General features: G+C 73.6%; 6 protein-coding genes across 6 annotated transcripts in view; 3 read left to right on the forward strand and 3 right to left on the reverse strand.

The window, feature by feature from the left end:
- Positions 1 to 851: 851 nt before the first annotated feature.
- Positions 852 to 4,313, reverse strand: AURANDRAFT_64931 (hypothetical protein; the record flags this gene model as incomplete). The annotated part of the gene is made up of 2 exons (XM_009039794.1): positions 852 to 2,915; positions 3,972 to 4,313. The coding sequence occupies 2 exons, from the start codon at positions 4,311 to 4,313 to the stop codon at positions 852 to 854; spliced, it is 2,406 nt and encodes an 801-aa protein (XP_009038042.1).
- Positions 4,314 to 4,488: 175 nt separating this feature from the next.
- AURANDRAFT_64932 (hypothetical protein) lies at positions 4,489 to 5,476 on the forward strand (the record flags this gene model as incomplete). Its single annotated transcript, XM_009039643.1, has 2 exons — positions 4,489 to 4,562; positions 4,645 to 5,476. 2 exons carry the CDS (start codon positions 4,489 to 4,491, stop codon positions 5,474 to 5,476), a joined length of 906 nt encoding a protein of 301 aa, XP_009037891.1.
- Positions 5,477 to 7,239: 1,763 nt separating this feature from the next.
- Positions 7,240 to 9,819, forward strand: AURANDRAFT_64933 (hypothetical protein; the record flags this gene model as incomplete). Its single annotated transcript, XM_009039644.1, has 1 exon — positions 7,240 to 9,819. The coding sequence occupies one exon, from the start codon at positions 7,240 to 7,242 to the stop codon at positions 9,817 to 9,819; it is 2,580 nt and encodes an 859-aa protein (XP_009037892.1).
- Positions 9,820 to 10,927: 1,108 nt separating this feature from the next.
- On the forward strand, positions 10,928 to 17,207 carry AURANDRAFT_64934 (hypothetical protein; the record flags this gene model as incomplete). The annotated part of the gene is made up of 7 exons (XM_009039645.1): positions 10,928 to 11,347; positions 11,424 to 11,729; positions 12,637 to 13,074; positions 13,118 to 13,590; positions 13,731 to 13,818; positions 15,052 to 16,241; positions 16,949 to 17,207. The coding sequence occupies 7 exons, from the start codon at positions 10,928 to 10,930 to the stop codon at positions 17,205 to 17,207; spliced, it is 3,174 nt and encodes a 1,057-aa protein (XP_009037893.1).
- AURANDRAFT_28007 (hypothetical protein) lies at positions 17,198 to 17,734 on the reverse strand (the record flags this gene model as incomplete). Its single annotated transcript, XM_009039793.1, has 1 exon — positions 17,198 to 17,734. A coding segment is annotated over one exon (537 nt), but the record flags the coding sequence as incomplete, so codon positions are not given.
- A 1,464-nt stretch (positions 17,735 to 19,198) lies between these two features.
- Positions 19,199 to 24,513, reverse strand: part of AURANDRAFT_64935 (hypothetical protein) — a gene marked incomplete at both ends in the record, with an annotated part of 7,655 nt that continues 2,340 nt past the window's right edge. Inside the window, one exon of the mRNA XM_009039792.1 lies at positions 19,199 to 24,328. Within this exon, the coding sequence (XP_009038040.1) occupies positions 19,199 to 24,328 (5,130 nt within the window). The remainder of the gene's footprint in view (positions 24,329 to 24,513) is intronic.

The following is a 24,513-nucleotide window of genomic DNA, read 5'->3' on the forward strand; positions in this document are numbered from 1 at the left end:
TTTTGCGCCGAGCTCCCAGAGGCGGCGGCGGCGGCGAACTCGTTGTCGGCGAGCTCGAGCATCATGAAAAACGTGCGGAAGCCGACCAGCGGCTCGCAATCGGCGAACTAGTCGTCGATCTCCGGGCTTGAGAAGGTCGTCAAAGAGCGTCGTTCTGCGAACTGGTAGGCGAGGCCGTGGGCGCGGCGACGACGTCCGTGTAGCGGTCGGGGACCTCCGCGACGATGGTGTTCGTCGTCGAGACGGTCGAGCTCGTCGCGTGCGCGCCGACGGCGAGCGCGCTCGTCGCGCCGAGACGGTCGGCCGAGCGCGCAGCGTCGACGGCGTCCGCCGCGCGCGTTTCAGGGCTCCCGCGAGCAGCCGACGCGTTCAGCGCCCGCGTAGGGTCTGTCGGCGCCTAGGAGAGCGGCTCCGTGCCGCCGGAGCGGCTCGCGCGGACCGGGTCCGCCGAGGTTGACGCTCGGAACACGTTCCGGCCCGAGGCCGTGCCCGTACGCCGACGCCGTCGTCAAACTCGACGCAGCGCCCAACGTAGGGGCGGGGGGTGCCGGGGCGCCCGGCGACGGGGTCGCAGGCGCCCGAGAGGGCCAGGGGTCGCGGCCAGCGACGTGCGCACGATCCGCTACACGGCTTCGGCGTCCGCTTCAAGCCGGCTGACCAAAAACCCACCCACAAAAAAGGGGGGGGGTAAGACGTTTTTAGTGGGCGGCAAATACGCTGTGAGTGCACGCCAGCGCCCTACCAGCACGTCCGGGACGTGCCGGAACGCCGCGGCGCGCCGCCATGTCCACGACACTAAACGCTGGCGCGCCAGCCTCAAACTTGAAAGCCCTCATGAATAAGAACCGTCGTTACACCCCCTCGGAGAACTTCGACCAGGTGTGCGCGAAGGCCGTCGCGTCGCCGAAGTCGAAGCGCGTGCCGTCGACGACGATCCCGCGGAGGCCGTCGCCGTCCGCGCAGCGCTGGAGCGCGGACGTGAGCCCGAAGACGCCGCGCTGGCGGCGGTTCGCGCGGACGTCGTCGTCGAGGTAGTCGAAGACGCGGGGCGGCAGGACGTACATGCCGAAGACCGTGAGCACGGAGTCGGGCCGGCCGTCGGACAGGCCCGGCACCGCGAGGCCCGCGGCCTCCGCCGCGTCGGGCTTCTCGACCATCTGGGAGATCGCGAACGCGGGGACGTTGATCTTGCGCTGCGACGCCGTGTCGAGCTTGGCGAGGTCGTCGGCCGACGACGCCCGCTTCAGCGGCGTCTCCTCGACGGACCCGGCGACGACGCCGAAGTGGGACGCCTCGTCGGGCGTCGAGTACGCGACGGCGACGGCGCCCTTCGCGGGGCTCTCGGCGTGCGCCGCGAGAAGCTGCTGCGCGCAGGAGAGCTCGCCCCGCGCCGTGTAGAGGTGGTCGCCTAAGACCAGCAAAAAGGGCTCGTCGGGCACCGTCGGCGGCCCGCCGGCCGCGGAGGAGTGCCGCGCGACGAAGTCGCGCGCGCAGAGCACCGCGTGGCCCAGGCCGTCCTGCGTCTCCTGGCACACGAGATGCACGTGGCCGCCGAGGCGCTTCGCCGTCGCCGCGTAGGCCGCGGCCTTGGGCGGGAGCTGGTGCTCGTTCGACGCGTCGAGCGGCGTCCGCATCAAAGCGCGCTCGTAGCTCGCGACGTCGCCGCGCTGGATCACGACGTACACTTGTTCCATGCCCGCGCGGTCCACGAGCTCCGCGATGGTCAGCATGAGCGCGGGCTTGACCAAACCGTCGGACACGTCGAGCACCGGCCAGAGCGGCGACGGCGTCACGTGCGACGCGGGGAAGAGCGCGCCGTGGTAGCCCGCGGCGGGGATGATGGCGCGCCGCACGCCGCGGGAGCCGCCGACGTCGATGCCGCAGCACCACAATCCCAGGTCGTTGGCGATGATCTTCAGCGCCGCGTCGCGCGCGGCCTCGGACCGCGCGACGAACTGGCACGAGCCCTCGCCGCCGCAGCCGACGCCCTTGCCGCCCCAGGTCAGTGTTTGGAGCGGCTCGTAGGCGAGGACGCGGTGCAGCGTCGGCGCGTCGAACTGCGCCGGGCACGTCGGCGCGCCGTATTTGTCGAAGTCGCGCGCGGCCTCCGTCATGAGCGTTCCCAGCAGCTCCGCGTCGCCGGCCTCGACGGCCTTGAGGGCCCGGGCCACGAGGGCCCGGTTCACGGGCCCGAGCCACTCGTGGACGCCCCGGCCGACGTCGTCCGCCGGCGGGCCCGGGAAGGATTTTTGCAGCGACTCGAGCATCAACGGCGTGTCCTTGACGCAGCCGAGGTCGACGATGATTAAAAGGATGGGCTTCGCGACGTCGACGACCTCGACCTCGAGCCGGTCGCCGTCGTAGGTCAGCAGCGTCGGCTGCGACCCGAACGCGCAGGCCTGGTCCATGCGGCCGCAGCGGCTCGGCGTCGCGATCTCGCCCTGGTACGCGTACTCCATCTCGCCCCGCGTCGACAGCTTGAGGCCGTAGCACTTGTTGAAGGCGCGCGCGACCAACACGCAGGCCGCCGCCGACGAGCTCAGGCCCTTGCGCAGGGGCAGCGTCGTCGTGTGCTGGTCGATCTCCACGCCCCCCACGCGGTGGTTCGTGAGCACGACCCACGCGACGCCGCAGACGTAGGAGAAGAAGCCGCCCCCGGCGGCCAGCTTCGCGAGCGCGCGCCGCTCCATGGCGCAGGTGAAGGGGCCCAGGCGCGTGCCGTCGTTGTCCGTCGCCGTGAAGACGAGCTCCGCCTTCGCCGTCCGCCGCACGCGCGCGTAGAGGCCCTGCGTCGTGCCCAGCACGAGCGTCGCGCCGACGCCAATGGCCGGGTTGAAGCGCCGGAACGCGCCGCTCCAGTCGCTGTGCTCGCCGAAGAGGCAGAGCCGCCCGGGCACGAAGACCTCCTGGGCGACCTGCGCGCCGCCCCCGCTCGGCGCGTCGGTCACCGTCAGGCTCGTGCGCGGCGACGCGTCGACGACCGGCGGCGGCGGCGTCGTGGCCGCGGGAGGCGGCGGCGGTGCCATCGCAAGCGCTTAGCCAAGGCTGCCCAAGGCTGGAGTTTCTTGGCGAGTTGTGGAGAAATTTTGACCACTCAAAAACTTGGCCCCCCAAGCGCGCTGCCACCTTGTCCGAACAACCTTGTCCGAACAAGCCCTCGAAAACGCGCCCGCCGGCCGCCGGAGACGCGCCTCGCTCCCATGGCGCGCGTCCTGATGCTCTGCGCCGCGGCCGCGGCCTTCTCCCAGGTCAACAAGGCCCCGAAGAAGGCCTCCATGTTCCCGACGCGGGAGACGCCGCCGACGGCCGTGCTCGCCGCCCAGCTGAGCGCCCTGCAGCGCCGCGACATCGCGGGGACCTTCGCGCTCTTCTCGCGCGCGCGCAAGCTGCAGATCACGGAGACGGCGGCCGTCGACCGGCGGCAGACGGCGATCCCGCTCGACGTCGTGCTGGGGAAGCTCGAGGACGCGCTCGACGAGTCGTGCCCCGGGCTCCTGGGCCACGAGAGGTGCGAGGTGCTGAGCAGCCTCGCGCTCTCCGAGTACGACGGCGTGCACCTCCCCAAGTGGCGCTGCCGCGTCCGCGTGCTCGGCGAAGGCGGCGCGGCGCGGAGCTACCAGTTCCACCTCACGCGCCAGTCGGACCCGCCGCCGCCGACCATCGACTTCGACGAGAAGTACGACAAGTGCCGCGACATCGACGGCTTCGAGGGCTGCTGGTTCGTCTGGCGCATCGAGCCCGAGGACGGCGGCCTCAAGGTCGCGGCCGCGCCGAAGCCCGAGCTCGTCCCGGCGTAGGCGCCGGGGCGATTCGCTGTACATACGAACCATGCTCGGTGTGGGGGAGACAGCAGTGAGTATGAGACCAAAAGAGGAGGCGGCGCGCGGGGGCGGAGGTGGCGGACATCGTCAGAAGGAGCCCCGCGTGTCGGAGTCGGCGCTGTTGCCGCGGCTCCGCGCGCCGGCCGTCACGGCCTTGAGGACCGACGGCTTGCTCTGGCTCGCCTGGCCCTCCAGCGACTTGCGCTTCGCGACGGCGACGCCGTGCGCGAAGCGGTCCGGGATCGCGCCCTCCGGCGCCGCCTGCGGCGTCGACCCGGACTTGAAGCGCAGCATGGCGCGGATGCCGTTGCCCGCCTTCTTCCAGTTGGCCTTCGCGCGCGCGCTCGACTCGTCGCCGCTGATGATCTTCTTGAGGATCGGCGTGGTGCCCTGCGACTCCTTGGACGACGCGCGCTTGCGCGCCTGGGCCTCGGCGTGCGCGAAGCGGTTCACGGGCGGCACGTTCGGGGACGTCTCGGCGAGGGCGGCCATCGGTCAGGGAGCGGGCGGCGCGTGGATTGAGCGCTCCCGGCGGTCGGGGAGCGGGCGGCGCGTCGATTAAGAACTCCAGAGCCAACTGGGGCTACCCAGGCGGTTCACCATCGGCACGTTGATCTCGTTGCTCTCACTTACAAACTCGTCCGCGGCCTCGAGCACCAGGACCACCATGGCCGACGCGGAGAAACCGCAGTTCGTCGCGAGCGACGGGACCGTCTTCGACAAGAAGTACAAGGTCAAGAAGTGCGTGGCGGCCCCCGCGCCTTCCCGCCCGCGGCTGCCCCGCCCGGCTGCCCCCGTGCGACGCCCATCGTACGCGTCGCAGGTACGAGTTCAAGCTCAAGTACACGTTCACGGACAAGAAGGGCGAGAAGCTGGCCAAGCCGCCGGGCGCCATCGACGGCCAGCCCTTCGACATGGCGGACTGCGAGGGCTGCGAGCTCGTCGTCGCGGACCGGTGCGACCAGGTGCAGATCGACGTGCTGAAGAGCTGCAAGGTCTTCGTGGGCGCGTCGAGCGAGGCCGTCTTCGTGCGCAACTGCAGCGACTCCGTCTTCTACCTCGCGTGCAAGCAGCTGCGGACGCGCGACTGCGTCAACTGCACGTTCTACCTCTACGCGCAGACGGAGCCCATCATCGAGACGTCGACGGGCATGAAGTTCGCGCCCTTCAGGGGCGGCTACGCGGAGCAGGCGGCCCACATGGCCGCGGCGAACCTGGACCCCGCCATCAACCTGTGGTGGGGCCTCTTCGACTTCAACGACGAGGCGAAGACGGGCAAGAACTGGTCCTACGTGCCCGACGCGGAGCAGGCCGAGCCCTGGTTCCCCAACGGCGGCGCGGACCAGGTCTGCGCGATCACGGCGCCCGGGTCGCGGTCGTCGCTCCCGTCGCAGAACGGCGGCAACTTCGGCAACTCCTCGGGCGGCATGATGTCCTTCGACTTCAACACGTCGCTCGAGGCCGCGGAGCAGGCCCACCTCGAGATGGAGGCCAACACGCAGCCCCCGCCGCCCGCCGCGCCGCCGGCCGCGCCGGCCGCCGCGCCGCCGCCGCCCGTCGCCGAGATGGCCGCCGCGACGATCGCGCCGCCCGCGCCCGCGCCGCCCGCCGCCGGCGCCGCGGGCGCGCCGCCGCCGCCGCCCGCCGCGGCCTAGCTCGCCTCGCCTCGCCCCGCGTCTGGCGTCGAGCACCGCCGGTCCTCCGCCTCCCGCCGCTCCGCCGCGCCCGCCGGGAACTCCATACAGTGCCGATTCGCGGGCGGACGCGCGGCGCGCGGGGTCGCCGGCGGGGGGATGTGCTCGCATGCCTGGCCTCGCCCCCGAGCAGATCGAGGCCCCACACCGCTAATTCTCGGTCTAGGGGCCAGCTAGGTAAGCGCGCGTCAGCGGCCGAGCGCCGCGCGGCAGCGGTCCGCCTGCTCTCCGATGGATCCCCCTTGCGGCACGCCCAGCGCCTGGCACGCGGCCGCGAGGGTGGCGCAGACCGGCGCTTCCGCGAGGCCGAGCTGGCGACGAAGGACGTCGCAGGTCTCGACGATCGTCGGCGTCCCCGCGCTGTGGATCACCGTCGCCGTCGGCGGTTGCACGCTGTGAATCACCGTCGCCGTCGGCGGTTGCACGCTGACGACCTCAGCTCGTACCACCCCCGGTTGTGCGGAGAGCTCGGACTCCTTGGCCAGCTCCGTCGGCTTCGCGCCCACTTCGACGGCGGGCTCGTAGAGGTTGCTCGCCGCGGCGTCGGCCTCGCTCTGAGCCAGGCCGAACAGCTGGGCCCGCAGCTCTGACTCCGTGGCCAGCTCCGTCGGCTTCGCGCCCACTTCGACGGCGGGCTCGTAGAGGCTGTTCGCCGCGGAGTCGGCCTCGCTCCTGGCCTTGCACGCGTCGCGTATCCCCTGCGCCAACTCGGCGTCGCGGTGGCCGGGCGCCACCTTCATGCCCGCCTGGTACGCGGCGTAGGCATCGTCGTACCTCCCCATCGCGTGCAGCGCCGCGCCCTTGCGCAAGTAGCCCTTGGGCCAGGTCGGGCTCAGCTCGATGCACTTCTCTGCGTCGGCGAGGGCCTTGACCGGGTCGCCCTTGCTCGTGAAGGCCGCCGCGCGAAGGCTGTAGTGGGTGCTCTTCTTGCTATCGAGGCCGATGGCCGTCGTGTAGTGGGCGATGGCGCCGTCGAAGTCATTGGCCTGGAAGCACTTGTTCCCGGCGGCGTCGTTCCAGTCGGCGGCTTTCGTCGAAGCGCCCTTGGACGCGGCGGCTTTGAGGTGGTCGCCCTGCTTGATGAGGATAAAATCGACTCGGATCGGCCTCCCGAAGCACGTTCCCGCTCTGAGCATCGCTTCAAATTCCTCGTAATCCACGAAGCCATCGTGATTCGTGTCGGCCGCTTTGAAGACGTCGAGCGACGGAGGCTCGCCGAGCAAAGGGCAGACCGCCGCGAAATCTTCCCAACAGATCCTGCCGCTCCCGCCGGCGCTCCGGTCGCAGAACTTGAACACTTCAAAGGGATGGATGGGCTTCCTTAGGAGTGCTTCGTTAAACTGAGTGTGACCCCGTTTAAATTTCTTCTTCGTCTCCTTGCTCTCGAGGATGAAGTCCTCGCTGACGCGGTTCTCGAGCACGCCGTCGTCGTAGCGCACGTCGTAGGTCCCGTCGTTGCGGGCCTTCGCGATGGTGGCCGGGAAGCGCTTGGCGCGGCCGCGGAACCGCGCCTCGACGCGGTCGCCCGCGCGGAACTTAAATTCGGCATGCGCGCTGGCCTGGCAGCCCATAATTCTACATCCAATGGGAATGGGAATGCTCAGCTCATATCGCGCAAGCCTAGCCGAACGTGACGACAAAACCTTGATTGACCTGCGTTGAACCTGGGCTCCACGCTTGACTCAATCCGCCGTCGCCTGTGCAAGGCCGCAGGTGCTGAGAGCATGATGGTGTTCCTCGCTCTCCTTGCAGGCGCGCGAGCCCTGCGGCCCGCGGCGCGGCCGCGATCGCTGGCGCGCGGCTTGGCGACGCGGCGTCCGGCGGCCTACGACGTCGCCGAGGTCGAGGCGCGGTGGCAGGCGCGCTGGGACGACGAGAAGACCTTCGCGAGCGAGCGGCGCGAGGGCCGCGAGAAGAAGTACGTGCTCGACATGTTCCCCTACCCGAGCGGGTCCGGCCTGCACGTGGGCCACCCGGAGGGCTACACGGCGACGGACATCATGAGCCGCTACTGGCGCATGCGCGGCTACGACGTGCTCCACCCCATGGGCTGGGACGCCTTCGGCCTGCCGGCGGAGCAGCACGCCATCAACACGGGCACGCACCCGCGGGAGACGACCCTGACGAACATCGGCACCTTCAAGCGCCAGCTCAAGTCGCTCGGCCTCTCGTACGACTGGGACCGGGAGCTGTCGACGACGGACCCCGACTACGTGCGCTGGACGCAGTGGATCTTCCTCCAGCTCTTCAAGGTGGGCCTCGCGGAGCAGAAGGAGGTGCCCGTGAACTGGTGCCCGGCCCTGGGCACGGTCCTCGCGAACGAGGAGATCATCGACGGCCTCAGCGAGCGCGGGTCGCACCCCGTCGTCCGCGCGCCGCTGCGCCAGTGGGTGCTCAAGATCACGGACTACGCGGACAAGCTGCTCGACGGCCTCGACGACCTCGACTGGCCCGCGGGGACCCTGCGGTCCCAGCGCGAGTGGATCGGCCGGTCCGAGGGCGCCGCGGTGAAGTTCCGGGTCCAGGGCTTGGAGGACGAGACCGTCGAGGTCTTCACGACGCGGCCGGACACGCTCATGGGCGCGACCTACGTGTGCCTGGCGCCGGAGCACCCCCTCGTGGCGCGCCTGTCGGACTCGAACCGGGAGGCCGTCGACGCGTACGTCGCCGCGGCGGCGCGGAAGTCGGATCTGGATCGGACGGCGACGTCGGAGAAGACGGGCGTGCCCACGGGGAGCTCGGTCGTCCACCCGCTCACGGGCGAGGCCCTGCCCCTCTGGGTCGCGGACTACGTGCTCGGCGCCTACGGCACGGGCGCCGTGATGGCCGTGCCCGCGCACGACGCGCGCGACTTCGCGTTCGCCGAGGCCTTCGACCTGCCCGTCAAGGTCGTCGTCGAGTCCAAGGCCGGCGCCGAGGACGAGCTGCCCTTCGTCGGGTCGGGCGTCGCCGTGAATTCCGGCGAGAAGTACGACGGCCTGAAGACGGCCAAGGCCAAGAAGGCCGTGACGTACGATCTCGATCAACAGGACGCGGGCGGCACGCAGGTGACCTACAAGCTCCGCGACTGGGTCTTCAGCCGCCAGCGCTACTGGGGCGAGCCCATCCCCATCACCTTCCCCGTGCTCGACGGCGACGGCGCGCCGTTGCAAGCGGACGGCGCCGTCGACCCGCGGACCGCGGCCGACGAGGCGTTCGTGGTGGACTACGCGAACCCCGCGCCCGTGCCCGAGGGCGAGCTGCCCCTGAAGCTGCCGGAGACGGACGACTACGCGCCCGGCGACGACCCGGCCGGGTGCCTCGCGCGCGTCAAGGACTGGCGCTTCTACGTCGAGGACGGCCGCTGGCGCGCGCGCGAGACGAACACGATGCCCCAGTGGGCCGGCTCCTGCTGGTACTACATGCGCTACGCGGACAACGCCAACGACGAAAAGATGATCGGCGACGCCGCGGACAAGTCCTGGCTGCCCGTGGACCTCTACGTCGGCGGCGCGGAGCACGCGGTGCTCCACCTGCTCTACGCGCGGTTCTGGCACAAGGTGCTCTACGACATCGGCGCGACGACGCACGAGGAGCCCTTCGCGAAGCTCGTGCACCAGGGCCTCATCCTCGGGTCCGACGGCGAGAAGATGTCCAAGTCGCGGGGCAACGTCGTGAACCCGGACGAGGTCATCGGCGAGCACGGCGCGGACGCGCTGCGGCTCTACGAGATGTTCATGGGGCCGCTCGAGGCCGTCAAGCCCTGGCAGACGGCCCAGGTGTCGGGCGTCGTGCGCTTCCGGGACCGCGTCTACGCCGCGTGCGCCAAGGCGTCCGCGGACGCGCCGCCGCTCGACCAGGAAACGGACGCGCTGCTCCACAAGACCATGCGCAAGGTCACGGGCGACATCGACGCCCTCGGCTTCAACACGGCCATCTCCGCGCTCATGGTCCTAGCGACGAAGCTCTCCGGCCTCGAGACGCCGCCCGCGGACGCGTGCGAGAAGCTCGCCTTGATGGTGAGCCCCTTCGCGCCGCACCTCGGCGAGGAGTGCTGGCGGCTCCTCGGCCACGCTGAGTCCCTCGCGTACGCGCCCTGGGTCGAGTGGGACGAGGCCAAGTGCGTCGACGCCACCGTGACCATGGCCGTCCAGGTCAACGGCAAGGTGAGGGCGACGATCGAGCTCGCGCCCGACGCGCCGGAGGACGAGGCGCGGGCCCTCGGCCTCGGCGACGCCGCCGTCGCCAAGTTCACGGACGGCAAGGACATCAAGAAGGTCATATACGTCCCGGGCAAGATCCTCAACGTCGTCGTCGCCAAGTAGGGGGTCCTTAGGCGTTAATAAGGTCGACGGCCTACTCGATGAGGTAGGGCGCGTAGCAGAAGACGCCCGGGCTCGCCGGCGGCGGCAGGGGCTCGCCGGCGTCGTTGTCGAGGACGTCGACGAGCTCGTGGGTCGTCGCGTCGGCGACCCAGAGCGTGAAGCAGACGCTGGGCGGGACGTCGGCGCGCGCGCCGCGGCGCTCGTAGGAGACCTGGACCCGCGGCCCTAGAACCTCGTCGTAGACGTTCGAGTGGCTCGGCTTCGCCTGGTTGAGCACGCGGACGCCCCGGGACGTGAAGGTCTTCCCGCCGTCGAGGGACACGGCGCCGCCGCCGAAGACGGGGTGCGTCGGGTCCGTCGCGTAGGTCGAGACGATCATGTGGCCGTCGAGCACGCAGTCGTCGTCCTCGCAGTAGTAGGACAGGGCGTAGTGGTTCACGTGGGCCTCGAGCGCGGGCCGCTGGGGCACGCTCGGCGCCTCGAGGGCGACGTCGAGGCACGTCTCCTCGAGGTCCGCGTAGTCGCCCGTGACGGCGTCGAGCGCCCAGAGCTTGGCGCAGAATTTTTCGGGCCGCGCGTAGGTCTCGGCCTGGAGCCAGCCCTTGTACTGCTTGGAGATGCGGCCCGTCGACACGCGCGGCGACGACGCGTTCCAGGTCATGTACTCCGTCTCGACGGCCAGGGGCTCCCAGACGCCCGAGCCGTCGAGCTCGAAGCTGCCGCCGACGCGGAGCCCGTGGAGGATCGACTCGGGCCCGATCATGGCCTGCGAGCGGGCCGGGTGCGACGGCGGAACCGCACTTTTGGACGCGGGGGAGAGGTACGATGACGTGCGCGTTGAGCTGGCAGGGGGCCGTCGTCGTGTTGTCGGGGCACACGAGGGCCACGTAGGTGCCTGCGCGCGCGGGGGTTCCGGGCGCCGGCGGCGGGGTCGCGAGGCGGCACCGTGGGAATCCGCCTCGTAGTTCATGAGCAGCGACGCCGACGAGACGCCGGCCACCAGGGCGGCGAGAAGCCCGCGCATCGTGGCCACCTTCTGGGCAGCCCAATTAGGCGCGCGTCAAGTAGCTCGCTTTACCCACCGTTCGTACAGGGCTGCCAACCGATAATGGTCGTACCTCCCGCCCTCGACGAAGATGTCGAGGCGCTGCGCTTGAAGCTCGAGGCCGTGGGCAGCGGCGCCCCCGCGGGCGGCTGCACGCCTGCACACCTCAAGGCGCTCGCCGCCGCGGCCCGCGGCGCCGCCGCGCGCCTCGAGGAGGACGAGATCCGCGCGCGGCGCGCGCCCGCGCCCGCGCCCGCGTCGCCCGCGTCGCCGGCGACGCCGGCGAAGAAGCCCGCGCGGGCGGACAGCGACAGCGACAGCGACGAGGGCGAGGCGGCGCCCCTCGACGCGGACCTCGTCGCGACGCTGCGCGCCGAGGGCGCGGCGCGGTTCAAGGACAAGGCCTACGGCGACGCCGCCAAGGCCTGGGGCAAGGCCGCGAAGCACCTCAAGGCCGCGCGCCAGCCCGACGCGAAGCTCAGCGTCCTGTGGCCGCGACGATGTTCGAGAGATTTGGGGCGGGGAAACGACGAGACCTCGTCGACGTCGCGCTCCGTAGGCGAAGCTGCTGTCGAACCTCGCCGCCGCGCAGCTCGCCGAGGACAAGTTCGTCGCCGCGGCGCACAACGCGGCCGAGTCCGTCGCGGCCGACGTGTGCTGGTGGAAGGGCCACTGGTACCGGGGCCAGGCGCTGCTCAAGATGGCGCGGAACAAGCCGCCGAGCCTCGCCATGTCCGAGCGCCTCGAGCAGGCCATCGCGGCCTTCAAGGCCTGCCGCAAGGCGCCGTCGCTGCCCGAGGCGAAGCGAAGCGACGTCGACGCGGAGCTGAAGAGCGCCGAGGCCCTCATGATGCACATGACGAGCGTGTGCAAGCAGCAATAGGGGCGGGGCGCGAACCTAACTCGAGGCGACATCGCTGCAAGATTGGGTGAAGCATACTAGTCCTGAAGCACCGTGTTTATCGCGAGTAAGCTACATTCTTAATTGCAAGTTATGCTCCGCCAGGGCTTAGACCGCGGGCGCACTTCAACAAGGACCTCAACACCGCCGCTTGTCCTTCCAAAGGGGGGTTACTACGCCTAGTCTCACCGGAATCTCAGCCCCCGACGCCGATGACGAGGCACGCGAGGAGCGGGTAGGCGACGGAGGCGGCGCCGGCGTAGCGGAGCGCGAGCCGCCGCGCGGCGGGGTCCGAGAGGTCGGCGGCGACCTGGCCGCGCCACACGCTCGGCGCGTGCCGCGCGCTCCGCTTCGCGTAGGCCGCCTCGAGGAGGGCCGACCGGGCTCGGGTCGCGGGCTCGCGCGACCGTCCGACGGGCGCGTCCGGCCGGCGCCGCCGCGTCGCGCGCCGCGGGTCGACGGGCGCTGCGTCCGCCGCGTGCGCCGGATCGCTCGCGTCGTCCGGGGGCGGCGCCGGGTCGGGATCGCCGGGAGCGCCGAGATCCCAGTTCGGATCCGCATCGCCGGCAGGGGTCATCTCCCACGCGAAGCGCCGCACGTCCCGCACGCTTTCACGCAGCGATTTCGGCATGAACTTTTGCCCCTGCCGGGGCGAGCCCATAATCAGGCCCTCGACGACCGCCTGGGAGGCGAACATGACCAGCAACGAGGCCAAGAGCAAGAGCATGCTGCAGGATTCGGTCGCTCGGTTCAACGGTGCCCTTCAGCGTTGGCCTTGCCCGCAACTGCGGGCACACGATGCGCTTGGCAATTGGGCTCCTGCGCCGTGCTGCTCCGGGCGGCCGTCGCGGCATAGATCCACGATTCGTAGACCGCACCCATGCTCGCGCCCTTCGCCTTCGCGACGGTCGCCTGGAACGCGGCCCTCGCCTACGCCGCGGTCGCGCCGCGGCCGCGCCTCTCGCGCGCCGCGGCCTGCGCGCTGAGCCCGGCGGTCTGCGTGGCCTACCTGCTGCTCGCGCAGCTGGCGCTGGGCGGCGGCGCGTGCTTCGGCGGCGACGGCGGCGTCGCGGACGACGACGCCGAGGCGGCGGCGACGGTGCCGTGCGCCCTTTTCGCGGCGCTCTTCGCGCAGAGCCTCGCGCAGCTCGGCGTCGCCGGCGCGGCGACGCGGCGGCGGCGCGCCGCGCCCAAGGCCGCCTGGCCCTGCGCGGGCGTCCAGGCGCTGACGCTCGCGTACTACGGCCTCGAGCGCGGCGGCCTCGCGCGCGCGGCGCGCGCGGCGCCCCTCGGCGCCGGGCTGCCGGCCGTGGCGACGCGGCCGCTCCACCTCTGCCTCCGTGAGCGCCCAGGTGCTGGCGCTCTACTGCGTCGAGCGCGACGTCGCCGAGGGGCTCGGGAAGCGCGCGCGCGCGGCCGCGGCCGCGGTCCCCGACGGGCCCGCGCGCCGCGCCCGCGTCGCCGCGCTGCGCTGCGCGCAGGCCATGTGCTGGGCGAGCTTCGCGGGCGACCACGTCCCGGGCGCCGCGCGCGCGGGGCCCGCGGCGTCGTGCGCGGCGTTCTACGGCCTGCTGCGCTGGGGCGTCGCCGCGCCCCTGGGCCGCGCGCGCGCGGCCGCGGAGGGCGCCGGCGACGGCGCGCTCGCCGGCCGCATCGCCCACATGCGCACCTTCTTCGTCGCCGCCTGGCACCTCTTCCCGGCCGTCTGGTTCGCCGGCGCTCTCGGGCTCGTGTCCGAGGCGCGCGTCCGCCTCGGCTTCGTCGGCTGCGACGTCCTCGCCAAGTTCCTCCCGGCCGCGATCTACGTCTCGCTCGCCGTGGACCCGTAAGTGAAGGACCGCGGCGGCACCGGCGTCGTCGCCTGCGGCGACATCGGATGCTTCTGTTCGCGCGGCCGGGCGGCGGCGAGGCCGCCTCCGGCGTCCTTTGCGAGGTCGGGTAGAAGGTGCCCGCGCCGGCCGTCAGGTACCACACGATGCTGTCGAAGCGAAGCGACGTCGTCGTCGACGCGGAGCTGAAGAGCGCCGAGGCCCTCATGATGCACATGACGAGCGTGTGCAAGCAGCAATAGGGGCGGGGCGCGAACCTAACTCGAGGCGACATCGCTGCAAGATTGGGTGAAGCATACAAGAGCACCGTGCTTATCGCGGGCCTACGCCTGCTTGCGCTTGAGCATGGAGGCGACGACGGGCAGCGCGTTCTTGACGACCGCGACGAGCGGCAGTACGACGTAGAGCGGGTCCGCGTGGGGGCACTTGGCCTCGACCATCACGGCACTGAAAACCCGGGATTTTGCCATCGTCGCGTAGCTCGCCTGGGGCACGCACGCGCCGACGGCCAGCGCGTAGTAGAGGCCGTTCGTCGCGAGCGAGTAGAGGAGGCGCGAGGCGAAGGCCGCGTCGAACGAACGGGCGCCGTCGGCGAAGCCGCGCGCCATGAAGTGGCGCGCGACGCCGCCGGCGACGTTGACGCACATGGCCGCGAGCACCGCGGCGAAGGGGCTGCCCGTGAGGCCGTGGGTCTCCTCCATCATGTTGAAGCCCGTGGTGACGTTGTCGAGCACGCCCATGGAGTCGAGGACGAGCGCGTGCACGACGGTCGTCGACATGAGCGCGAAGGCGCCGGGCACGAACTCGACGAAGCAGCACGCCGCGAGGTGCGCGGGGATCACGAGCGCGCTCGCGAGCGCCGTCGGCGCGCGGCCGAGGACGAGCAGGTTCGTGAAGATGTTCGCTGGCATCGTGTAGAACACGAACGTGGCCAGGACCGCGTACGCGAAGCCGGGGCCGGGCCGCGAGCCGGCGGGCAGCGCGTCGCGGTACCGCCGGAAGGCGACGTAGCCCCAGAGCGCGTTGCCCCAGCAGAGCGGCCACGGGTACGCCGACCGCGCGTCGAGCGTGAAGAGCGCGACGAGGTCGTCGGGTAAAAGGTGCCCGGCCGGCCGTCAGGTACCACATGATGCTGTCCATCATCGACGCGTCGACCATGACTTTTAGATCCCCAACACCAGAAAGTTGCGCTGCGTCGCTGCGTCGCACGCCGTGCTTACGAGGTGGTAGCAGCCTGCGAGCTGCGATCCGCCTCGCTTGTAAGTTTATATTGCCCTCAAGTTGGCCTTGTTGCCGCTGTCTCTTCTCTGCCCGAGCTCGCCGCCGCCCATCTCGCTCGACAAGTGCACCGCGAGCGCTTCCCACCGCACCAAAAAAAGCGCAAATCGCCGCCGCCAGTCTCGCCGTCGAGAAGTCCCACCGCACCAAAAGAAATGGGCCCAGCGAACCCGGACAAGTGCGCGGGCACGGTGCTCTGGTTCTCCAAGAGCCACGGCTTCATCAAGCCCGACGACGGCGGCGAGGACATCTTCGTCCACGGGAGCGACATTTTTCAGAAATACGCGAACGACGGCGATCGCGTGCTCTACGACGTCGGGACCCTGAAGGGCCGGCCCAAGGCCGTCGCCGTGGAGATCGTCGACGGCGGCGCGAAGGCCCGGAAGCCCAAGGCGGACAAGCCCGGCAAGGCGGACAAGCCCGCGCGCAGGGCGAAGCCGGCGGCGGCGGCCGCGGCGCCGGCGGGCGGCCCGCGCTACCGCGGCGTCTGCAAGTGGTTCAACAGCAAGAACATGCACGGCTTCATCACGCCGTCGGAGTCGCACGCGCTCGACCCCGGCGAGACGGACGTCTTCTGCTACGCCGAGGACCTCGCGCCCGGCACGACGCACGCGGACATGACGACGGGCGACCCCGTCGAGTACGGTCTAGGCACGACGAAGTCCGGCCGCGTCAAGGCCGTCGACGTCGCGCGGCTCGACGCCAAGGTCCGCGCGCGGCCGCCGAAGCCCCCCGCGAAGGCGCGCGGCGCGGCGCCGGCCGCGCCGCCCGCGCCGCCGCCGACGCCGCCGTCGCTCGACGCCGACGCGCGCGCGGCCCTCGCGGCCCTCGAGCCGGCGACGCGCGCGAAGATCCTCGAGAAGCTCGCGGGCGAGACCTCCGTGCGGAACCCGAGCGCGTACGTGTCCAAGGCCGCGCGGAACCACCAGCCCGTGCGCGACCCGGGCGCCTACGGCGCGCGCCCGGCGCCCCGCGGTCCGCGGTCCGCGCCGCCGCGCGCCGCGGCGCCGCGCGCGGCGCCGCCGGCGGCCCGGCCGGCGATGCGGCCCGAGGCGCTCGCGCGCGCCGAGTCGGACCAGCTCGCGCGCGCGCTCGCCGAGTCCGCGGCGGAGTACGAGGCGCAGCAGCGGGCCAACGCGTCGGAGCGCGAGTTCGAGGCCGCCTTCGACGACGGCGCGCCGCCGGACCCGGCGCCCGACGCGCTCGACGCGTTCCTCCGCGCCGTCGGCATGGGCCAGTACGCGCCGAACCTCCGCGCGGAGGAGATCGAGACCGTCGAGGACCTCGCCCTGCTGAGCGCCGACGACCTCGTCGAGGCGGGCTTCCCGCGCGACGACGCGGCCATCCTCGCGCGCGTCGTCGCCGGCCGGTAGGAGACGCGCCGGCGGTCGTTATCATGATAGTGAGTCACAAAGACGTCCACAAAGACCCGTTCGTTCGTTCGAACGCGCCGGCGGTTGTTATGGCGAGTCACGACGACCCGAACGTCCGAGAGCGGCGGCGCCCGCGGCGCGCGGGGGTGTTCCCGGGGATTCGGCGGCTTCAGGGCTCCTTCGGCAGGCGCTTGAACCGCATCTCCACGGCGAACCCGTCGTCGTACTTGTGGCTCTTGTCCTTGCAGGCCTTGTCGAGGTCCTGCTTCTTGATGACGAGGCGGTCGCCGTCGACGAAGGAGCAGTGGAACCAGAAGCAGAACTGCTTCGACTTGGACCCGGAGACGCCCTTGCTGTAGAAGGCGACGAAGACCTCGTCCGTGAGCAGCACGTTCGTGACGGGGATGACGACCTCGGGCGCGGGCTTGAACTTCTTCGCGAGGCTCTCGGGCGCGAGGAGGTCGCTGCTCTTGTACTCGCAGTCGCCGCAGTGGATCTTGAAGGAGGGCGCGAAGCCGCCGGACATGGGGTTGTGGCTGTAACTGCCCTTGAGGATCCGGAACTCGCAGAGCGCGAGCACGGCCGGCGCCGGGATCGCGCCGCGGTCGCCCGGCGCGAGCTGGAGCCGGTTCTGGCGGTTCCACTCGTGGTTGAGGAGGCGCGCGGACCGCTTCGCGTGGGGCCGGCCCGTGGCCGCCCAGAGGTGGTCGAAGCGCTCCATGCAGGCGTCGAGCTCGCTGAAGCCGAGCGTCCGCGCGTCGCCGGCGCCGCCGGCGTCCGGCGCCGCGCGCTCGTCGCCGTCGTCGTCCGTGTCGCTGTCCGGCGCCATGCAGGGCACGTCGGGCTCGTCCTTGACGGACCCCGGCGACGCGGGCTCCTCGGGCGCGTCCGCCGCCGCCGGTGGCGGCGCGGCCGCGGCGCCCGCGCCGCCCGCGGCGGGCCCGAGCGTCCGCGAGAAGTAGTCGACGAAGCGCCGCTGGCTCGGGATGGTCACGCCCTTCTGGTTCGCCGTGCGGGCGAAGCCGTAGAACTTCATGGCCTCGTCCGGGTCGGGCCAGTCGCCGCACCACATGAGGTACGCGGAGATCATGACGCCCGTGCGGCCCTTGCCCGCCTTGCAGTGGATCGCGACGACGTTGGCGGGGTCCGCGGCGAGGTAGGCCTCGACGTCCTTGCAGAAGAAGTAGAAGAGGCCCAACGGCGGCGGGTTGTGGTCGTCGAAGGGGAAGCGCACGAACTGGCCGTGGAAGCGGTCGCTCGGGTACGTCCGCTCGCTGCAGAGGTTGTAGAACTTGTAGTGGCCGCCGTGCTTCGCGTCGAAGAAGCGCTGCACGTCGTCGATGTCGTTGCGGTAGGCGCCCTCGAAGTCCGACGCGGGAAAGCCCATGGCGATGATGCGCGGGGTCACGTAGGTGAGGTCCAGGTCGAAGCCGTCCTCTTTGAGGCGCCGCTTCTTCTTCGACACGAGGGCCCGCACCTTGTCCTGCATCCACCCGCTCATCGCGCCGGGGCGAGCGCCGCGCGCCGCTCCGGGGCGGGTCGGCGGGAAGAGCGGCGCCAAAGGCGCGGGATCCCGGCGCGCTGGGCTGCCTGTTGCGAGGCTGCCTCCAGGCGCGCGCGGGAGCCGAAGACCAAAAAAAGATGTTTCACCGCAACGTCGACTTTTTGGGCGTCGCGATCGGGACTGCGATCGGGCAGCCCGATGGGCTCGACCCGGGTAGCGGTTGCCCTGCTCGCGGTCGCCTGCGCGGCGATCGCCCAGCCGGTGGCGCTCACGCCGGAGCAGGTCGAGATCCGCGCCAAGCACGCGGCGAAGAAGAAGAAGCAGCACGCCGAGTCCATCAAGCGCATGAAGTGGGAGCTCGCGTCGAAGCAGGAGGCGAAGAAGATGGCGACGCAGGCGCTCAGCGAGGGCGAGCTGCTCGAGGCCGAGGCCCGGCGGCGGCGCGCCGAGTCCTTCTCGCTGCGGCCGCAGGCGGCGACGGACATCGAGCTCGGGCCGGGCGAGTTCCGGCCGGCGACGCGGATGATGTACTACGACGAGTCGCACCGCGTGGCGTTCTGCGCCATCCCCAAGGTCGCGTGCACGGAGTTCATCCGTTTAATTTATCGGCTCCGCGGCGACGCGCGCTGGTGGACGGAGCCCCACTTCCGGTCGAACGCGCCGACGGTCATGACGCTCGGCCGCGACCGCGCGGCGGCGATCCTCAACGACCCGAACTGGACCAAGGTCGCCTTCTTCCGCGACCCGGCGACGCGCCTGCTCAGCGCCTTCCTCGACAAGTTCCTCGACTCGCCGAGCCGGGGCGTCCACGGCGACTACGGGCTCCGCCACTTCGGGCGGAAGATGAACTGGACGGCGTTCGTCGACGCGATCGCGGACCCGAACACGGACAAGCGCCGGCCCGAGGGGCTCCACATGGGCACGAACGCCCACTGGAAGCCCCAGCGCTTCACCTGCAGCCTCGAGAAGTTCCTCCCGGCCTACGCCTTCGTCGGGCGCTACGAGTCGCTCCGCGAGCACGCGGAGACGTGGCTCCGCGCCGCGGGCCTCTGGGAGAACCACGGCGCCCACGGCTGGGCCGCCCGGGACCGCCGGGAGCGCATCAAGCCGACGCCGGGCGCGCCGCCGCCCCTGCGCGACGAGATGTTCGCGCGGTCCGCGAAGCACCACACGAACAGCGACCGCCGCAAGGCCGCGTACCTCACGCCGGACGTCGTCGCGAAGATCCGCAAAGCCTACGCCATGGACTACGAGATCTTCGACAAGCTCGGCGCCCACCCGGACCGGAGCCCCGTGAGCGGCCGCGACTGGCGGCCGGACCGGCGCCGCGTCTGCGACCTCGGGCTGCCGAGGGACCGGCGCGACTTCGGCGCCTACTGTAAGAAAGCGCCCTAGGGCCCGCTCCCCGGACGGCCCGCCAAAAGAAGGTTGTGCATTTCGAACGCCGCCTTAGGCCTCGCTCGCGGCGTCGGAGATGGCGTCGCCGAGGTCCGAGAAGGACGACGTGAGCCGCTGGGTCCGGGGCTCCGGCGTCTGCTGCGGCGGCGGCCGCTTCGCGTCCGGATCGTGCGCCATGGCCACGAGGAGGAAGCGCAGGCTGATGCGGATGCGCACGAACCAGGACGCGCCCGAGCCCCCCGGGCTGCGCAGGGGCAGCCACTGGACCAGGGGCTCGTCGTCCGTGAGCGCGGAGAGCGGCACCTCGACGTCGCCGAGGTAGGACTCGTTCGGCGCGAGGCCGAGCGCCGCGAGGGGCGACGACACGCGCTGGTAGACGCAGACGTGGACGACCTGGGGCGGCCCCCGCGTCGGGAGCCGCGGCGCGCCCGGCCGGCGCGGCGACGCGAGGTCCGTCGACGACCGCGCGCGCTCCGCCGGCGGCTCGTCGGCCGCCTCGGGCGGGAGCACCTCGTCGGGCAGCGCAAACCGAAAAGCGGCGCCGACGCCCCAGGACGCGCCGCCGCCGACGGCGGCGCTCCGCGGCGGCGCGCGCGCGACGGCCGAGTCGCGCGTCCGCAGCCGCTCCGACAGCGGCGGGCTCGGCCCGCCGCCCGGCGGCCGCGCGTGCTTGAGCCGCAGCACCGCGTGGGCGTCGGGCGGCGCCGCGGCCACGGGCTTCGCCCCCGGCGCGTCGCCGCCGCCGCCGAGGCTGCCCTCGAGGTTCTCCAGCGCGACGAGGTCGACCTGCACGAGCGCGAGGAACCGGTGCGCCATGCCCGCGCGGCGGTACCACGCGTTGCGGTGGAGGTAGCGCCGCAGGCGGCAGCGGAAGGGGCTCGCGCCGTCGGCGGCCTCGCCGTCGCGCGCCGACGCCGCCGGCGGCGGGGGCCACGCGCGGCACGCGGCGCCGAGCGACGCGTCGTCGCGCTCGTCGTCGCCGTGGCGGCTCGCGGGCGGCCGCGACGCGGCGACGGCGCCGGCGACCCAGGCGTCGCGCCGCAGCGCCGCGCCCAGGGGCCGCTCCTCGCGCAGGATGAGGCCGCCGCCGCCGCCCGGCGGCCGCGGCGGCGCGTCGTCGTCGTCGCCCCGGAGCCCCGCGGAGATGGGCGCGTACCAGCGGCGGCCCAGGGCCGACGTCCGCAGCAGCGACGCGCCCATGTCGTCGTCGTCGATGGGCTCGACCTCCCAGGCGTCGATGAAGCGCAGCTGGCGGTCGCCGCCGGCCTCGGCCTTGGGCGACGCGCCGCGGGCCCGGTCGTCCTTCCTCGCGGGCTCGCCGGCGCCCACGGGCGCGACGGCGGCGACGACGCGCGCGTCCTGCCAGTGCTCGAGTCGGCCCAGAGCGGCGGCGCGGTCGCCGTCGTGCGCGTGGTCCACGAGCCACGCCGCGGCCGCGTCGGGCGAGAAGCACGCGCTCACCAAGGTGCCCCGCGACGCCGCGCCGCCCCAGGTCGGCAGCCGCGGCGGCGTCAGGGTCACGCCGCTCCGCGGGTGCAGGAGCTGGGCGAGCACGTGGCCGTCGCCGGCGCCGTCGCCCTCCGCGGGGCCGCCGCGGCCGCGGCCGCCGCGCGCGGCGTCGCGGAGCCCCGGCGTGAGCTGGCTCAGGAGCCGCCGCGTGAGGGCGACGCCGCGGCGCTCGAGGGCGGCGCAGAAGGGCGGCGCGCCATCGGCCGCCGAGTCGGCGCCGCCCGCGCCCGCGGCGTCGAAGACGCGCGCGGCCGCGGCCGCGCGGCGCGGCGCGCGCGGCGCGGCCGCGGCCCCCGCGGGCGCGCAGAGCGCGCCGAGCTGCTGGAGCAGCGCCGCCGCGGCGAGGACGTCGAGGGCCGCGGCGTCGCGCGCGGCCGCCGCCCACCAGCGGCCCGGCGCCCAGCCGTCGTCGGCCGCCGCCGCGCGGTCGCGGCTCGCCAGGCTCCGGTTCGACGGCAGCGACGACGGCAGGTCGCTCCGCGGCGGCAGCGCGCCGTCGAGGGACGCGTTGGGCCAGTCCGACGGCGCGCCGGCGCGCGGGCCGCCGGCCGCGGGCGCGGGCGCCGCCGCGGCGCCGAGCGCGAGGCCGTGGGGCTCGAGGCGGTCGCTGATCTCCGCGAGCATCGCGAGGAGCGACGGCCGCGGGCCGAGCTTGCCCGACGTGTAGCGCAGGCCGCCGCCCTCGGCGGAGACGCGGATGATGGCGTGCTGCACGCAGGTCGCGGGCGCGGCGTCGGCCGCCGCGCGCGCGGGCGAAGTCGGCGGCGTCGCGTCCGGCGCCGCGGCGACGAAGGAGATCGCGATGGCCGCGGACTCGTCGGAGCCGCCGCGCTTCGCGGACTGCTGCTGGGGCCGCAGCACGAAGGCGCCCAAAGCGCCGCCGGCGAGCGCGCGCTCCGCGCCGCGGCGGTCGAGCGCCTCGAGCCGGTCCCAGCCGCCGTCGTCGCCGAAGCGCCGCGCGATGGTCAGCGCGTTCGCCGCGCACCTGGGCGTCTTCGCCGGCGTCGCCGGCGCGGGCGGGGGGGCCGCGACCTTGTGCCGCGGCGCCGGCGGGTGCCGCAGGAGCAGGCCGAGCGCCGTCGCGCGCCGCTCGGGCGCGCAGCACAGCGCCGCGCAGCGGCACGCCGCGGCGGCGTGGCGCAGCGCCGACGCGTCCGCGAAGCCCTCGAGGGCGTGCGCGGGCACGACCGCCGCCGCCCGGCGCCGCTCGCGGTCCTCGAAGGCCGCCGCGGACTCCTCGACGACCGCGATCTCGCACTCGCCGCCCGGAGCGCCGACGGCCGCGCCGCAGCTCAGCGCGGCCGCGGCCCGCAGGTCCTCGCCGAGGTCCGCCGCGTCCGCGCCGACGTCGCGCCGCGGCGCGGCGCCCGATGGCAGGCGCGCGTGGCGCAGGCCGCCGCGGCTCGCGCCGACGAGGAAGCCGCGCGCGGCCGCGCGCGCGGCGCCCGCGTCCCGCGCGCACGCGGCCGCGACGAAGCACGCGGCCGTCAGCGGCCGCCGCCGACCGAGGACGCCGGCGAGCGCCGCGTCGCGGAGCGCGCGCCGCGGCACGCCGAAGGTGTCGCAGAAGGCCGCCGCGTCCGCGGCGAGCGCGGCGACGGCCGCCGCGTCCGCGCCGCGGCAGCCCGCGGACCGCGCCGCGCGCGCGGCGTCGCGCGCGAGGCGCCGCGCCGCCGCGCCCAGGGCCGCCGCCGCCGTCAGCAGCTCGAGCGCCAGGACCTCGTTCCCGTCCGGCGGCGTGTCGGACTCGTCGCCGCTCGACTCGCCCGACTCGTCGTCCGCGGCCGCCGCGGCCGCCTCCGCGGCCGGCGGCTCCCGCCCCGGCGGCGCGGCGTCGAAGCCGTCGAGCATCGACGGCGGGGCTCGTCTCTGGGGCGCGGCGTCGAAGCCGTCGAGCATCGACGGCGGGGCCGGTGGTCGTTGCGGCGCGGCGTCGAAACCGTCGAGCATCGACGGCGGGGCTCTCTGTTGCGGCGCGGCGTCGAAACCGTCGAGCATCGACGGCGGGGCTCTCCGTTGCGGCGCGGCGTCGAAGCCGTCGAGCATCGACGGCGGCGCCTTTGGCCTTTGCGGCGCGGCATCAAAGCCGTCGAGCATCGACGGCGCGGCCGCCGGCGGCCGTTGCGGCGCGGCGTCGAAACCGTCGAGCATCGACGGCGGGGCTCTCCGTTGCGGCGCGGCGTCGAAACCGTCGAGCATCGACGGCGCGGCCGCCGGCGGCCGTTGCGGCGCGGCGTCGAAACCGTCGAGCATCGACGGCGGGGCTCTCCGTTGTTGCGGCGCGGCGTCGAAGCCGTCGAGCATCGACGGCGCGGCCGCCGGCGGCCGTTGCGGCGCGGCGTCGAAACCGTCGAGCATCGACGGCGCGGCCGCCGGCGGCCGTTGCGGCGCGGCGTCGAAACCGTCGAGCATCGACGGCGGGGCTCTCCGTTGTTGCGGCGCGGCGTCGAAGCCGTCGAGCATCGACGGCGCGGCCGCGGGCGCCGGCGCCGCGGGCGCCGCGGCCGGCCGTTTCGCCGCCTCGACGCGCGCCACGAAGACGCGCTCCGCGTCGTCGCCCGCGCCGTCGTCGGCGGCGAGGACGCGGAGCGCGGCCTCGGGCGTCGCGCGGAGCGCGGCCGCCGTCGCCGCGGCGAGCGCCGCGCGGCGCGCGGCCGGCGCGCCGCGCGCGCCGAGGCGCGCGAGGAGCGCCGGCGCCGCGAAGGCCGCGTGCGTGCGCCGGAAGTGGTCGAGGGCCCGCGGCCGGCGCGCCGCGGGCGCGAGCGGCGCGCTCTCGTCCGCGAGCGCGACGAGCGCCGCGCGCGCGCCGCGGACGCGCCCGAGCCAGACCATCGCCGCCGCCGCGAGCGCGTGGTCCCCGTCCCGCAGGAAGGCCGGCAGCAGGAGCTTGCGGAGCACGCGGCGCGCCCATCGCCCGCAGCGCAGCGCGTCGCCACCGTCCGGCGCCGCCCGGTCGTCCGATAGCCGCGCGAGCGCGAGCGCCAGGTCCGGGTCCCGCAGCTTGTCCAGGGCGACGCGCGCGGCGTCCAAAACAAAGGGCGGCTCCGCCAACAGGAAGCAGGCGGCGGCCATGGCGTAGTCGTGCTTCGCGAGCAGCGCGTACGCGTTCTTCCGCGCGGCCGTCCGGCCCCGCGGCGTCCCGAAGTCGAAGGCCAGCAGCTTCCCGAGCTTCGCCGCCGCCGCCGCGCCCGCGCCGCTGCCCCGCGACGCCTCGGACCGCGCGAGGGACGCGAGCGTGGGCTTGGCGCGGCCCGCGGCGACGTAGAGGAGCGCCGCGGACCGGCTCGCGGACCGGCCGCGCGCGTCGCCCGCGCCGCCGGGCCGCGCCGCGAGGCGCGCCGCGGCCTGGGCGCAGGCCTCGACGCAGGCGCGCAGCAGGCGCGCGGGCGCGAACCAGGCGACGCGGTCCGCGCGGAGCGCGGCGAGCGCCGCCGCGCCCGCTTCCCCCGGGTCGCCCGCCACGCGGCCCGGCGCCGCGTCGCACGCCTCCGCCGCGAGATCCGCGCGCGCCGGGTCCAGGAGCGCCGCCAGCGCCGCCGCGGGGAAGAGGGGCGCGCCGCCGGCGACCGCGTCGCGCGCGGCGGCGGCCGCCGCGAAGAGTGGCGCGGGCTTTTCGCGCGCGGACTCCGCGGCCGCGGCGACCCGCGACGCGTCGTCGCCGTCGTCGCCGGCCTCGTCGTCGTCGGAGTGGCCCTCGGGCGCCGCGGCGACGCCCGCGACGGCGGCCGCGCCCGCGCGCGCGCCCGCGGCCGCGCCCGCGCGCGCGCAAACCGCGGGCCCCGCGTCGCGCGCGAGCGTCGCCAGGGCGACGCCGGCGAGGGGCGCGGCGTGGTCGAGGCGCGCGACGAGGCGCCCCG

The sequence above is a fragment of the Aureococcus anophagefferens genome (genome assembly GCF_000186865.1).
Source record: "Aureococcus anophagefferens unplaced genomic scaffold AURANscaffold_12, whole genome shotgun sequence".
Classification (NCBI taxonomy): Eukaryota; class Pelagophyceae; order Pelagomonadales; family Pelagomonadaceae; genus Aureococcus; species Aureococcus anophagefferens.